At 35.1% G+C, this 15582-nt stretch overlaps 1 protein-coding gene across 1 annotated transcript in view; it reads right to left on the bottom strand.

Annotated features, from left to right (window-relative positions):
* LOC126888405 (neurobeachin) overlaps positions 1-15437 on the bottom strand; it is a 2163879-nt gene extending 2148442 nt beyond the window's left edge. The window contains exon 1 of the mRNA XM_050656648.1: positions 15078-15437. Within this exon, the coding sequence (XP_050512605.1) occupies positions 15078-15236 (159 nt within the window). The 5' untranslated portion in view covers positions 15237-15437. The remainder of the gene's footprint in view (positions 1-15077) is intronic.
* Positions 15438-15582: the final 145 nt, after the last annotated feature.

Raw genomic sequence — 15582 nt, 5'->3', positions numbered from 1 at the left:
CTAGTGTTAAGTCGGCTGAATTTAGCGAACGAGACTTATTTATATATCTGGTATCGCAGAATTCCAACCAACAGACAAATAAAATTTCCCCTATTCAATAGAAAATTGTAAAAATCATGAAAAATAAAAGAGCCTATGGAACAAAAGGATTCTCTGCTGATCATTTGAAAAATGCAACACCAATGCATGTTAATATATGCTATTTAACAGAGTGTTTTAATAGATACTTAAACAAACGTACATAGTCGAGGAAATGAAGCATTTTGGCCCGCAATTTTTTCGTCCAGCATGGATTTACTTGAAATTTTCACAGAAGGTAGGGAAAAGTCCAAGGATCATTTTCTATATCATGCTGCTGTACGCTAAAACCTTGGGGGTAGTTGCCACCCCATATCGGGGGTGGGAATTTTTTATTACATTTTAACCATGTAAATCGATGTAAAAAGTAATTTTAAGAAAATAATTGTTTTACATTTTCTTCGTAAAACTAATATTTTATGATACAATACCCCTATGTAGACTATGGCAAGTACTGGAAAGTAGAATCTAGCCGGATTTGGTTGACATATACAATATTAAAAGAAGTCAACAACAAGAATATACCAACAATAGCGAAGTAAAGGAAGTCTGAGAAAAAGTTACCTACAATCTCATACACAATATACTTATTACAGATATTGATATCACTTCATTAGAGATATTGAAGAGTAGCGAAAAGAGAAAGCAACCCTGGCGACCTCCTCACTGTATTTTCATATCTCGTGTTTTCTAATTGTCAATTATTTCCTTTTTTTATTTTTATATTTTTTTTTACTCTTTTTAATATCTTCCAATTTTTAGACACCTTAGTAAACGTTTCCTCTATAACAAAACTGCAAAATATTATAAACTTACAAATAATCATTATTCAATGTCTGGTTCAGCCTTTTTCTATTCCCTGGCCATAGCGACCAGACGTGCTCAAAATACGAACTTGGCAGGCCGATTGTTAATATCTGCTTTTGAAATCTCTCCTATATATGAGGGCTATATACGGGTTTTCATAAAGACATGACAACGTATGGGACAGCTATTCACAAGCTAACGCCGAAATGGTTTCGGTATTTTTTTGCATGTATTTTGAATACAGTGCTGGGCCAGAAACAGCACTAATTTTTGCGTTTAACAGGCAACACGATAGGTTCAGTTATAATTCTAAAGGGTGATCCATTTAGAGATACTTCTTTTAGTGGGGATTTGATGTGAGATCGTGCATGAATCGTATCACCATCACCTGACGTTGAGTTTTTATTCAGTATTGTTTGACATTTCATCTTGGAAAGACTTAGCTCGTCACAACGTCTAGAAATTATTCAGCTGCATTACGAAAATAGGCGTTTAACGAGGAATGTGCTTCGTGCGCTTAGAGTAACTTATGGTCCACATCATTGGCCTACCGAACGCACAATTCGCTATACCATCAGTAAGTTTCAAACCCAGTTTTCATTATTGGATAACACATGACCAAATAGACCACATTTAGCACATACTGAAGAAAACGTAGCGGTGGTAGCGGATGGTGTACGCGAAAATAACGAAGAATCGATTCGTCGCCCTTCCCAATAGCTTGGCTTGTCATATGCAACCACTTGGCGTATATTACGTAAGGCTCTTGGTTTAAAAGCCTACAGAATTCAATTAGTGCAATATCTGAGGCCGATTAACCTTCCGAGTCGTCACCGTTTGATAAGCTTGCGGAAAATCCACTGTTTTCTAAAAAAAATGTTTTCGATGAGACCTATTTTTAGCTTAATGGGGGCGTGAATAAACAAAATGCCCGTATTTGGGTTGATGAGCAACCCGAAGAGGTTCAAGAGTTGCCTTTACATTCAGAAAAAAATAACCGTTTGGTGTGGTTTATGGACCGGTGGAATCGTCGGTCCATATGTCGTTAAATAAGAGGCCCGCCAGAATGTTCCGGAGACCTTTATCGCGCCATAATAACGGACTATTTGGTGCCAGAAATGGAAGCTCGTAGTTTCAATCACATTTGGTTCAAAAAATATGGCGCCAATTGTCATACAGCCCGTGAAAGCATTGCTTTACTGAGAAAACTATTCGGTGAGCAATTTACTTCACGTTTTGGACCAGTGAATTGGTCATTTATATCCAGAAATTGAAGCCAGAAATTGAAGCTCGTCCAGAAATTAAAGCTCGTAGTTTCAATGGCATTTGGTTCCAAAAATATGGCGCCAATTGTCATACAGCCAGTGAAAGCATTGCTTTACTGAAAAAACTATTCGGTGAGCAATTTATTTCACGTTTTGGACCAGTGAATTGGTCATTTATATCCAGAAATTAAAGCCGGAAATTGAAGCTCGTAGTTTCAATGACATTTGGTTCCAAAAATATGGTGCCAATTGGTCATACAGTCCGTGAAAGCATTGCTTTACTGAGAAAACTATTCGGTGAGCAATTTATTTCACGTTTTGGACCAGTGAATTGGTCATTTATATCCAGAAATTGAAGCTCGTCCAGAAATTGAAGCTTGTAGTTTCAATGGCATTTGGTTCCAAAAATATGGCGCCAATTGTCATACAGCCAGTGAAAGCATTGCTTTACTGAAAAAACTATTCGGTTGAGCAATTTATTTCACGTTTTGGACCAGTGAATTGGTCATTTATATCCAGAAATTAAAGCCGGAAATTGAAGCTCGTAGTTTCAATGGCATTTGGTTCCAAAAATATGGCGCCAATTGTCATACAGCCTGTAAAAGCATTGCTTTACTGAGAAAACTATTCGGTGAGCAATTTATTTCACGTTTTGGACTAGTGAATTGGTCATTTATATCCTGCGACATCACACCTCTAGTCGTTTTCCTTTGGGGCTATCTAAAGTCCAAAGTCTGTATAATTAAACTGGCTACGATTGAAGCATTGGAGGTCAACATTACTCCAGTGATTGATAAAACACCAATCGAAATGCTCGAACGTGTCATCGAGAATTGGAACTTCAGAATGGACCATCTTAGACCGCAGTCATGGTCAACATTTGAAAGAAATTATCTTTAAGAAGTACCTAATTGTAAAGGAAAGATTGATTCTTTTGTATTACAATAAAGATTTTTAAATAAAATTCATTTCTTTCATTGTTTTTTCTTTTTGAAAAAACTACCTTTAATGAATCATCCTTTACTTACCTAATGGCAGAGGAGCCCAAACGGGGATTTTTGCAGTTACTTGAGTACGTCAGAAAATCATATGGGGAGAAACCTTGTACCCTATAAATGTACCCCTACCATATATGGACTTTTAGTACAGGGGAGTTCGTCAAGGATGGTCCGAAAAAAATCTATCCTTAGAAAAATTCGAAATTGTCAGATTATGATAAGGTAGGTTAACTACATGCAGAACAGTATATTTTCAAAAAGCTGACGATTTGAAAGGGGCGTAAGCAAATGGGTGAGTCACAAAATTTCACAAGAAAAAAGTGAATATTTCGCGAAATGAACGTCAGATCGAAAAACTGAAAAATACGTATTCAATATTTTTCACAAATCTATCGAATGATAACAAACACGACCCCCGAAGGAGAGGGGTGGGGGTAACTTTAAAATTTTAAATAGAAACGCGACATTTCGCGAAATGAACATCAGATCAAAAAACTGAAAAATACGTATTCAATATATTTCAAAAATCTATCGAATGACATCAACACGACCACCCACGGAGGTGGGGTGAGGGATTACTTTAAAATCTTAAATGGGAGCCCATTTTTTATTGCAGATTTGGATTTCTTACGTAAAAATAAGCAACTTTTATTCGAGACATTTTTTCGAATTATGGATAGACGGTGCTATAATCGGAAAAACGATTGTTGAAAATGGAAAATTAATTAAAAAATGGAATGTCCCCACTAAAATGGAAAGCTTAACTTCTTTTGGTTTGAAAACCTAATCTTCACAAACTAATAGGGCCCCATAACGCTCGAGTAAGAGCATATTTAGCATATTTCCCTTCCATAATATAAAAAATAGGTATGTTATTATTTTTCCGCTAGACAACAACCTTATCGTTGTTATGACATTACTTATTCGCGTGTTTATCGATTTTATTTACGTTAAATGAATAACTTTAGGGAGTCCTGTCTGTTCTCCGGTCCTTAACAACTAGGAGATGAACATATTTTAGCAGTGCGAAAGCATAGCGTTGAGCTTATTATTCTACTCACCAAGTCATCACCGTAATCGAGACTTATAGATGAACTGGCGTTCCAGGACCGTGTTCATCAAGCCAAACAGAAATTTGATATTTCTTCCACGAAGGAACCGAATATCAATTGCGTTGGAGAGGTGCGAGAAGGATAAAATGCTTACGAATAGAACGGGAGAGAATAGGGAGAATGGTTTTAAAACGTTTACAAAAATAGTCATTAATTACTTTGCATATTATGCAGGTCTTTCTTAGGAACCTACCACTTCTTAGGAACTTCCTAAACATGTTGTCCGATTTAAGTGATTTTTGAAGTTATACTTCTTTACGATCGAGATTGAAATTTTATAATACCGGGCGCATGCGCACACAGACAGTATGTAGTTCGTTGCTAATCTTTCAAGATATGTATGTATCAGCGCTGTATTATTGCCAGCGCTATCAGCGCTATATTAGTGTTTTTAGTAAATGTATTATTTATTACAATTTTTTTGGCTTTGGATTTGTCTTCCTCGGGAATAAGATATTTTATAAAAATAGTAAGTACCTATATTTAAAGTATTTTTGTATACTTCACTTGGTCTATTAAATTTGTCAGTATGTATGAGAAATCTGGTAACCTGTCAAAGCGAAGGGAATATAGCTCAGTGGTAGAGCGTGTGACCGGAGATCGAGAGGTCCTGGGTTCAAATCCCAGACGATTCATGTTCTTTTTTTTTTAATTTTTGGTATCGTTTTAATAAAAAAAATTTTAAAAGTGGTAGGTAAGAAAGTTTAATATTTAAATAAAATACAAATAACCTGTTAAGTATATTTATTTCTTTGAAATTATATAATAGAAGTATAACTTCTTACGTGCGTACAAAGGACACACACATTCTTTTTTTTTTTTAATATGTTGTAGCCTTATTCATTAACAATATCGCTGTAATAATATTGTTGCTAGAGCGGTAAATTGTCATTGTATTTCAGGTGTATATCAAACTACGTTTTTTTTCTCAAAGTTCACCACACCCTGTGCAATATTCTAGCATGTATAAAATACTGAAATTAGAACCCAACTATAGTATCAGGCTTTCTTAACATTTTTCTTTTTGATTTATTCGCTTCTGTTGCATAACAAAAAAGTTAGGTACTTTAACAACCAGCAACGTTCTTCATCAATACAGGGTATTTCTAAATTTAGTGCGACAAACTTTAAGGAGTAATTCTGCATGAAACAATATTGACCGTTTGCTTTATAAACATATTTTTTCTTGCAAACTGACAATTTATTTATTGCTCTAAAACCGATTGAGATATATGGGCTATTCCACGAATATACGACTGTCTTGGATTATCGCGACAACGAATATTTTAGTGTGCAACATAAGAAGTGCGAAAGTAAATGGCTCTAATAATTGTTCCAATAAACAACAATGTAATTTGCAATTTACTTTCGTTCTTCATAATTTGCACAGTAAAATATTCGTTGTCGAGATAATCCACAACAGTCGTATGTTCGTGGAATGTTGTACAGTAATCCCTCTTCAACCGCGGGGGTTACGTTCCGAAGAGAAAGGTGTGGTTGGTGAAACCGTGGATGGCGAGAGATCCACGATCCAAAGAAGAATATGACATATTTATAATCCCAATTTGGATACGTCCTGTCGGAAAAATGAAAGAATACCCATGAACGATCACATCAATCACTTATTTTGTATTTGCTGTCTTTTTCTATACGCTGTGAGCTCGTACGTAGAGGGGATATTTATAAATTCGTGAGCGCCAGTAGTGGCAAGTCTGTAAACGATTACCGGAAATTTGACATAAATGTCAAAGTGATTAATTTAAAATTAAAATTAAAAACTTAATTATAAAAAATATTAGTTGGTCAAAGCTGTGGTATATACTTTTACCTTAAATATACTTACGTTTTAAATATTGAATTTACGTTTTTTTAATGTTCCGTAATATGTAATTATAAATTAATCTATATTAATCTTAGCGCCATCTACACGATAATTGTGAAAGTATCCGAAGTAAGAAATTAATATTTTATCAATAGAACGTCAAAATGATTAGCAAAATCTTAAAAAAATCTATTACAATTTAATTACTTTTTAGCGTTGTAAATATTAAGCGATAACAATTAAATAATAAATTTAAAAATTACCGGTGAAAGTTGAATTAGTAATCCGCCAGGAGCGACACCAGCGAAGCTCAGAGCGTATAAATAACAAACGTTTGTTATAGAAAAAGACAGCAAATACAAAATCAGTGATTGACTTGATCGTTCATGGGTATTCTTTGATTTTTCCGACTGTATATTAGTATGTAGGTACATAGAAAGAAATATTATGAAATCGCATATCTGTGAAATAGTATTATCATATCAACAAAAATAAAGACACTGAGATCAGCGTCTACATTCGCCGATATTTTAAACCTTCCGAACTATAAACTAATTGCCGTAGTCTTACTACTAAGAACAAGCGCCAGTGGCGTATCATGAGTAATTTAACGAGACTGGTCAAATTATAAAAAATATATGAAAATAATAAAATATTCTCATTAAAGATTCAACAGATATCGTAACCGCGGATAAGTGAAACCGCGGTTGATGAGTCCGCGGATAATGAGGGATTACTGTATACAAATGAAATTTGGTAGGATTTAAGAGGTACTTATTGCATATCTTTTTTACATAGAGTTAAGAATTTTATATTCACCATTAGCGTGCATACGGGTAATATGACCCGTATGCTTAAAACCTACCAAATTTCATTTGCATATCTCAACCAGTTTAGAGCAATAAATAAATCGTCAGTTTGTAAGAAAAAATTCAACATTCCGTATCTCGGAACGACGCATTTGCGGACATATGTTTATAAAGCAAACGGTCATTATTTTTTCATGCAGAATTGCCCCATAAAGTTTGTCGCACTTATTTAGAAACACCCTGTATTGATGAAAAACATGGCTAGATGTTAAAGTACCTAACTTTTTCATTATCCAACATAAGCAAATGAATCTAAAAACAGAATGTTAATACCTGAGGCTATAGTTGCTGTGCTAACAATACATAATATGAAAGAATTGAGGCTAGTAAAGTAGTAGAATCTTGGATGTTTGTGGGATAATACAAAAAGAAAGAGGACCCATTTAAACCCTTGATAACATACAAAAGGATATGTAATTTGTGGGATGAAACATGTGTTTGAAGTCTTTGTGTTTTCCTTAAGTAAACAACAAAAACAAATTCAAAAATATATGTGTACCACAAATGCTGTCACAGTCAATTTACTTATGGATTAAAAAGGTTGTCATAAAAAAAACTTACCAATTGCAATACTGTGTTGACAACCTCCTTATTGGAAACTTGTCCAACTTCTATGAGTCCAATTAAAACAGCAAATTTTACACTATCGTTCATAGCCCTTTGCACCACCTCTTCGGGGTGTTTTATATTACTCAGTGGAGGTTTTAATAAATCCACCATGGCGAAATGTTTAATTTAACATTACACACCCTTAGGTTTTGTGCTGAATATGGTGTTATATTGGTAGCTCTTCATCTGAATGCAACACATGTGATTCAATCAATGTATGTTGCTGCATTTGGTTCTTTGGAAGGGATGGAAAGATGTAGTACACCACTAGGTGATTGATAATAAGACTTTTCCAGTTTTAAGGAAAATGTATTTCTCTTCTTGATAGGGAAAATAGAGAGCAAAAACAAGAAACTGTAATAATACTTAGTAAACATGTCTTTGGGTATGTCTCTGAATAGGGGGTTGGGCTGAAGGTTAACTACCTCCTCCTAGAAAAACTACGAGTTATGAATGTGAAAGGAAGAAAAGCCGGACTGATCAAACGGCGACGACTGTGCGAGAAAAAGGAATAAGATTTGAGGGTTGCGACATGGAATATTCGAACCTTGTATAGATTGGGAGCTCTCCAAAATCTCTTAAATGAACTAAATAGATACAAAATAGACATAACTGCCATACAAGAAATGAGGTGGATTGGAAACAATATAATGGAAAAAAGAAGCCACACGATTTTCTACAGCTGCGATCCTAAAGATCACGTCTTGGGCACTGGATTCATAGTAAACAAGAGAGTAAAACATACTATAAGAGATTTCAGAGCAATTAGCCCCAGAATGTGCATTTTAAGAGTTAACGGACGTTTCTTTAATTACAGTCTAATTAATGCGCATGCCCCGACAGAATAAAAAGAAGATGAAACTAAAGAAGATTTTTATGATGAACTAGAGTCCGCATATCAGTCATGCCCAAAAAATGATATAAAAATAATCTATGGAGACCTAAACGCCAAAGTTGGAAGAGAACAGCAATTCCAACCCACAATAGGTAGGCACAGTCTCCATGAGCAATCAAATGACAATGGCAATAGGTTAATAAACCTAGCAAGATCACTTAACATGGTGATTGCTAGCACATACTTCGCTCGCAAAGATATACACAAGGGTACCTGGAAGTCCCCAGATGGAATGACAGTAAATATGATAGATCATGTTATTGTATACTCGAGACACCAATCGAATATAATAAACGTCCGCACCAGAAGAGGGGCAAATGCGGATTCTGATCACTACCTGGTCGAAAGTAGAGTAAGGGCTAGAATTTCAAACATCAAAAAGGAAAGAGGCTCTAAACATGAACGATACAAGGTAGAAGGACTCAAAGAAACAAACAAAAATAAAGAGTATAAAGAAAAGATAAGCATCAAACTAGAAAACAGACCAAAACATGAAAACCCAAATAAGGAGTGGGAAGAGTGCAGAGAAATCATAAAAGAGACAGCTAAAGAAGTGTTAGGCATAGAAGGTAAAGAAAGAAGAACAAGAACGAATGACTGGTTTGACGAAGAATGTCAGATTATAACAGACAGAAAAAACAGAGCATATTTACTGATGCAACAGGGGCACAGAACCCGACAAGCAGAGGAAGAATATAAACAACTACGCAGAGAAGAAAAGAAAACTCACCGAAGAAAAAAGAGAGAATATATGAACAAAGAACTTCAGGAACTGCAAGAACTAAGTAGATCGACAGAGACAAGAAAATTTTATCAGAAACTGAACAAAAGCAGAAAAGACTTCAAACCGAGAACGACGATGTGTAGAGATAAGGAAGGTAATATATTGACAGAACAGCAAGAGATACTAAGAAGATGGACAGAACATTTTACGGAAAAGCTTGAAGGAGATGGGAGTGAGACGAACCCTGATATACCATTAGACCAAGCAGACAACAGAGAAAAGAGTCCACCAACAATAGCCGAGATTAGAACAGCAGTAGACAAATTAAAGAACAATAAATCACCGGGATCGTATCAAGTAGCATCGGAATTACTGAAGGAAGGAGGAGACGCACTACAGAAAACAATACATGTATTGATAACAAAGATATGGTCAAATAAACAGCTACCAGCGGAGTGGAATAGTGGTATTATTGTACCATTACATTAAAAAGGGGAATCAGTTAGAATGTGGAAACTACCGTGGAATCACGCTGCTGAATGCAGCATACAAAATAATGTCCAACGTCATTTATGAAAGACTTAGACCACACGCTGAAAAAAAAAGTTGGCAGGTACCAAAGTGGCTTCTGTAGACAGAAGTCAACAATAGACCAGATATTTGTTCTGCGACAGATCCTTGAAAAAACAAGTGAACATAACATCGACACACATCATCTCTTCATAAACTTCGAAAGCGCATATGACAATATAAACCGAGAATTCTTAATAAAAGCAATGAAAGAATTTAATATAACAACACAACTAATAGAACTGATAAAAGAATCTCTAAAAGTAGAAAGTAAAATCCGGATACAAAACGAACTAACGGAAACAATAGATGTGAAAAAGGGACTACGCCAGGGAGACGCTCTATCATGCATCTTGTTCAACATTGTACTCCAGAAAATAATGAGGGACACAACAGTCAATACTCGAGGAACAATAATTAATAAAAGTGTGCAAATACTAGCATTTGCAGATGATGTTGACATAATCGCAAGATCAAGAAGAGAAATGATAGAGGCATTCAATCAAATAGAACGAGCTGCACAAAATAGTGGCCTGAAAATCAACCAGAACAAAACAAAATATATGCAGGTAAGTAAAAACACAGAAATAAGGCAGCCACAAAATATAACAATAGGAGAATACAACATTGAGGGGGTAAAAAACTTTACATACTTGGGATCCCTAGTCACATCTGATAATAACGTAGCAGAGGAAGTGAAGAGGCGAATATTTATTGCCAATAAAAGTTATCATGGCTTAATTCGGCAACTAAGATCAGACAACGTCGCAAGGAAAACAAAATGCCAAATATACAAAACCCTAATAAGACCGGTACTCACATAGGGCTCAGAAACCTGGACACTCACTAAAAGAGAGTAAACATTGCTAGCCACCTTTGAAAGAAAAATCTTGCGACACATATATAAGGGCACAAAAGAAAATGGAATTTGGCGAAGAAGGTACAACTTTGAACTATACGAAATATACCAGGATCCAGATATCATAACATTCATTAAAATAGGACGGCTGCGTTGGATGGGACATGTAGAAAGAATGGAAGAAGGCGAAATACCAAACAAAATATTCAAACAGATGCCAGTAGGAAAAAGAACAAGAGGAAGACCGAAGCTGAGATATTTAGAACAAATAGAAAATGATATAAAAACCTTAAAAATAAAAAACTGGAGAAAAAAAGCACGAAACAGATCAGAGTGGAGAAGAATCCTGGAACAGGCCAAGACCCAGAAAGGGCTGTCGAACCAATGATGATGATGAAACATGTCTTTGGAGACATTGGACTAAATATTGGAGAACATGTGATCACAATTGTAGTAATGAAAGACCATAAAGACGAGGGCTAGGAGACATCATAGCAAAAGTTGGGAGAAACTGACACCAAATAGTACAAATCAGAGAAGAGTGGAGAACCCATGAGAGAGTCTTTGTCCAGGAGTAAATGCAAACAGACAGAAGAAGAAAAAGAAACATGCCTTTACAGACTTTGGTAAATTTAAATTTGGTTCATAGAAAACCCTTTTTCATAAGTGTTTCCTAGTATCGACTAAGCCTAATTACATGAAACTACAGTGCCTGATTTTTAAATTGTCATTTTAATTATTTGTATCTATAGCTAATTTATGTCACCTGTCTGTAATTCCACATTTTTAAAAGTAAATATTTTTGTAGTGTATGTATTATTCTTGTTCGTTTATCTAAAATGATATTTGCAATAATTACACTTTTAGGTTAGAATATATGTTTACACAACTAATAATAAATATATGAAAGAATTAAGGCTAGTAAATTAGTAGAATCTTGGGTTTTTGTGGGATAATACAGAAAGAAAGCGGGCCTATTGAAACCCTTGATAATATACTAAAGAATAGGTAATTAGTTTGATGAAACGTTTGTTTCAAGTCTTTGTGCTTTCCTTTAGTAAACAACAAAAACAAATTCAAATATAGGTGTATGGTTTGTTCAACAGTAAATGGTTTGAATTCAATTAGTGCGGTCGTAAATATTATTAAATTTATCTGACCTGGCCCATTGTTAAGACCCACCCAGAGCGATAAGCCACCGAGGTAGACAGAGTTGGTCTTTTGCAATTAAAACTGACTAGACGGTACTCCCATAATAAAGCCTAAAATAAATTTTACCTGAAACCGGGCCTTCTATACTATTATCGGTTAATCCGGGCTGTTTATAGTGGTAACTAATTGAACTTAATCATTTACTGTTTAACATACCTTACCACAAATGCTGTCACAATCAATTTATGGATTAAAAAGGTTGTCATAAAAAAACTTACCAATTGCAATACTGTGTTGACGACCCCCTTATTGGAAACTTGTCCAACTTCTATGAGTCCAATTAAAACAACAAATTTTAGACTATCGTTCATAGCCATTCGCACTAACTCTTCAGGGTGTTTTATATCACTCAGTGGAGGTTTTGATAAATCCTCCACTGTGAATGTTTAATTTAACATGACACACTAGCAGGTTTTGTGCTGAACATGGTGTTATATTGGTAGCTCTTAATCTGAATGCAACACATGTGATTCAATCAATGTGTTGCTGTATTTGGTTCTTTAGAAGGGGTGTGGAAAGATGTAGTACTTACACCAGTTGGTGATTGATAATAAGACTTTTTCGGTTTTAAGGAAAATTTATTTCTCTTCTTAATAGGGAAAATAGAGAGCAACAAGAAACTGTAAAAATACTTAGTAAACATGTCTTTGTGAGACATTGGACTAAACATTGAAGACCATATGATCACAGGTCGTAGCAGAGGAAGACCACAAAAACGTTGGCTAGACAACATCAAAGCAAAAGTTGGGAGAAACTGACAGCAAATAGCACAAAACAGAGAAGAGTTGAGAATTCATTAGGAGGTCTTTGTCCAGAAGTGGATGCAAACAGACTGAAGATGAAAAAGAAACATGCTTTTATAGACTTTGGTAATTTTTAATTTGGTTCATGGAAAACCTCATTTCATATGGAGTGTTTCCTAGTATTTGCTAAGCCCATGACATTACATGAAACTACAGTGTCTGATTTTTAAATTATCATTTAAATCTACAACTAATTTATGTCAACTGTAATTCCATTTTGTGTTTATCTATAATTTGTGTAAGTTTATCTAAATTGATAATATTGGCAATTACACTTTTAGGTTTTAGGTTAGAATATATATTTACACAGCTAACAATAAATATGAAAGAATTAATGCTAGTAAAGTAGCCAAATAGTGGAATTCTGTGGGATAATACAGAAAGAAAGAGGGCCTATTTAAACCCTTGATAACATACTAAAGGATAGGTAATTCATGGGATGAAACATTTGTTTGAAGTCTTTGTGTTTTCCTTTAGTAAACAACAAAAACAAATTCAAAAATACGTGTACCACAAGTGCTGTCACAATCGATTTATGGATTAAAAAGGTTGTCATAAAAAAACTTACCAATTGCAATACTGTGTTGACAACCTCCTTATTGGAAACTTGTCCAACTTCTATGAGTCCAATTAAAACAGCATATTTTAGACTAATCGTTCATAGCCATCCACACCACCCCTTCGGGGCGTTTTATTTCACTCAGTGGAGGTTTTGACAAATCCACTATGGTGAAATGTTTAATTTAACATTACACACCACTAGATTTTGTGCTAAATATGGTGTTATTGGCAGCTCTTCATCTGAATGCAACACATGTGATTAAATCAATGTATGTTGCTGCATTTGGTTCTTTGGAAGGGGGTGGAAAGATGTAGTGCACCAGTGGGTGATTGATAATTAGACTTTTCCAGTTTTAAGGAAAATTTACTTCTCTTCTTAATACGGAAAATAAAGAGCAACAGCAAGGAACTGTAATAATACTTAGTAAACATGCCTTTGTAGACATTGGACTAAACATTGGAGACCATGTGGATGGTTAAGAGCGCAGATATAGTATGTCCAAATATCTTAATTGTTGAGGAGAACGTTTTGAAGTTTTCGCGTTACTTTTTGTTTGATACTGCTGATATACCGATATATCATAATGTTTGGGTAATAAGTTCGGGTATCATTATTAGCTTAATGTAGATATTTTTTTAAATATGATGTATTATTGGGTTAAAAAATATTTTTTTTGAAAATGTGTATGGACATACAACATAAGGGTTGTTACCGCATGTTACTGCATGTCCGGACAAACAATATTTACAGCCATGATAAGTTTGATTGCGTGAGCACTAATATTGTATGTCCCAAAACATACTATGTTTGTGCACTTCCAAACAGACATAAAATATCTGTGCAAGTTCGTTTTTAGTACAAATGGAAAATACTATATTTTGGCAAGGCGGTTTAACCCATTTACAACCATTCTGGACTTACAGTAATTATGCAGAACATCCATATGACCCTACTGAATATTCTTATGATGTTCTCTTAAAATCAGCAAAAAGTGGACATACTATATCTGCGCTCTTAACCATCGATGTGATCACAGTTGTAGTGGAAGACCACAAAAACGATGGCTAGAGGACATCAAAACAAAAGTTGGGAAAAACTGACACTAAAACAGACAGAGGTGTAACCAGGATGATCCTAAGTGTGGGGGTTACATCTACTTGAAGGTCTCTGAGGGGTATGGAATAATAATGGTGTTAAGAGTATAGAGCTCAAAGTACATCCAAAAGGAGGGGGCTATAACCCCAAAACCACCCCCTGGTTACACCTATGAAAACAGAGAAGAGTGGAGAACCCATGGGGAGGTCTATGTTCAGGAGTAGATGCTAACAGACTGAAGAAGGAAAAGAAATGTGCCTTTGTAGATTTTGGCAAATTCAAATTTGGTTCATGGAAAACCTGTTTTCATAAGTGTTTCCTAGTATTCACTGAGCCCATGACATTACAGTGCCTTTTATATTATCATTTAAATTATTTCTACCTATAACTAATTTATGTCATCTGTCTGTAATTCCACATTTTTAAAAGTAAATATTTTGAGTGCATGTATTATTCCTGTAGGTTTATATAATATTCGCAATATTCGGTAATATTCGCAATTACTCTTTTAGGTTAGAATATATATTTACACAGCTAACAATAAATATAATATGAAAGAATTAAGGCTAGTAAAGTAGTAGAATCTTGGGTTTCTGAGGGATAATACAGAAAGAAAGAGGGCCTATTTAAACTCTTGATAACATACTAAACGATAGGTAATTCGTGGGATGAAACATTTGTTTGAAGTCTTTGTGTTTTCCTTTAGTAAACAACAAAAACAAATTCAAAAATACGTGTACCACAAGTGCTGTCACAATCGATTTATGGATTAAAAAGGTTGTCATAAAAAAACTTACCAATTGCAATACTGTGTTGACGACCTCCTTATTGGAAACTTGTCCAACTTCTATAAGTCCAATTAAAACAGCAAATTTTAGACTATCGTTCATAGCCATTCGCACCACCTCTTCGGGGTGTTTTATATCACTCAGTGGAGGTTTTGACAAATCCGCCATGACGAATGTTTTGAACAATTCGTGAGCACACACTAAAACAAGGGTTAATCACTACATTTACACAAAACACGAAAAATTTTCCGATACATCAACGTAGCGCGAACTACCCTCTGCCATGTTGGAAAATGAATATCTAACTTGACAGGCCGGCAATCGTTTTTCCCAGCCAGACAGAGAAAATTCGTGCCCTGTGCTGGAAGTTGCCTATTCTGGTAAACAACAGCTGTTTTGTTTGCGGTGTTGCCGATGACTTCAGGCAATTCTGGCATATAGAGAATTTTTTGGAAATAATTAGAATAATATTATACAGTTGAGTCCGCGAGTCTTTACCCGTGCGTCCACAAAC

The sequence above is a fragment of the Diabrotica virgifera genome, chromosome 7 (genome assembly GCF_917563875.1).
Source record: "Diabrotica virgifera virgifera chromosome 7, PGI_DIABVI_V3a".
Classification (NCBI taxonomy): Eukaryota; Metazoa; Arthropoda; class Insecta; order Coleoptera; family Chrysomelidae; genus Diabrotica; species Diabrotica virgifera.
The sequence above is the reverse complement of the archived record's forward strand: the minus strand, read 5'-3'. Positions and strand labels throughout refer to the sequence as shown.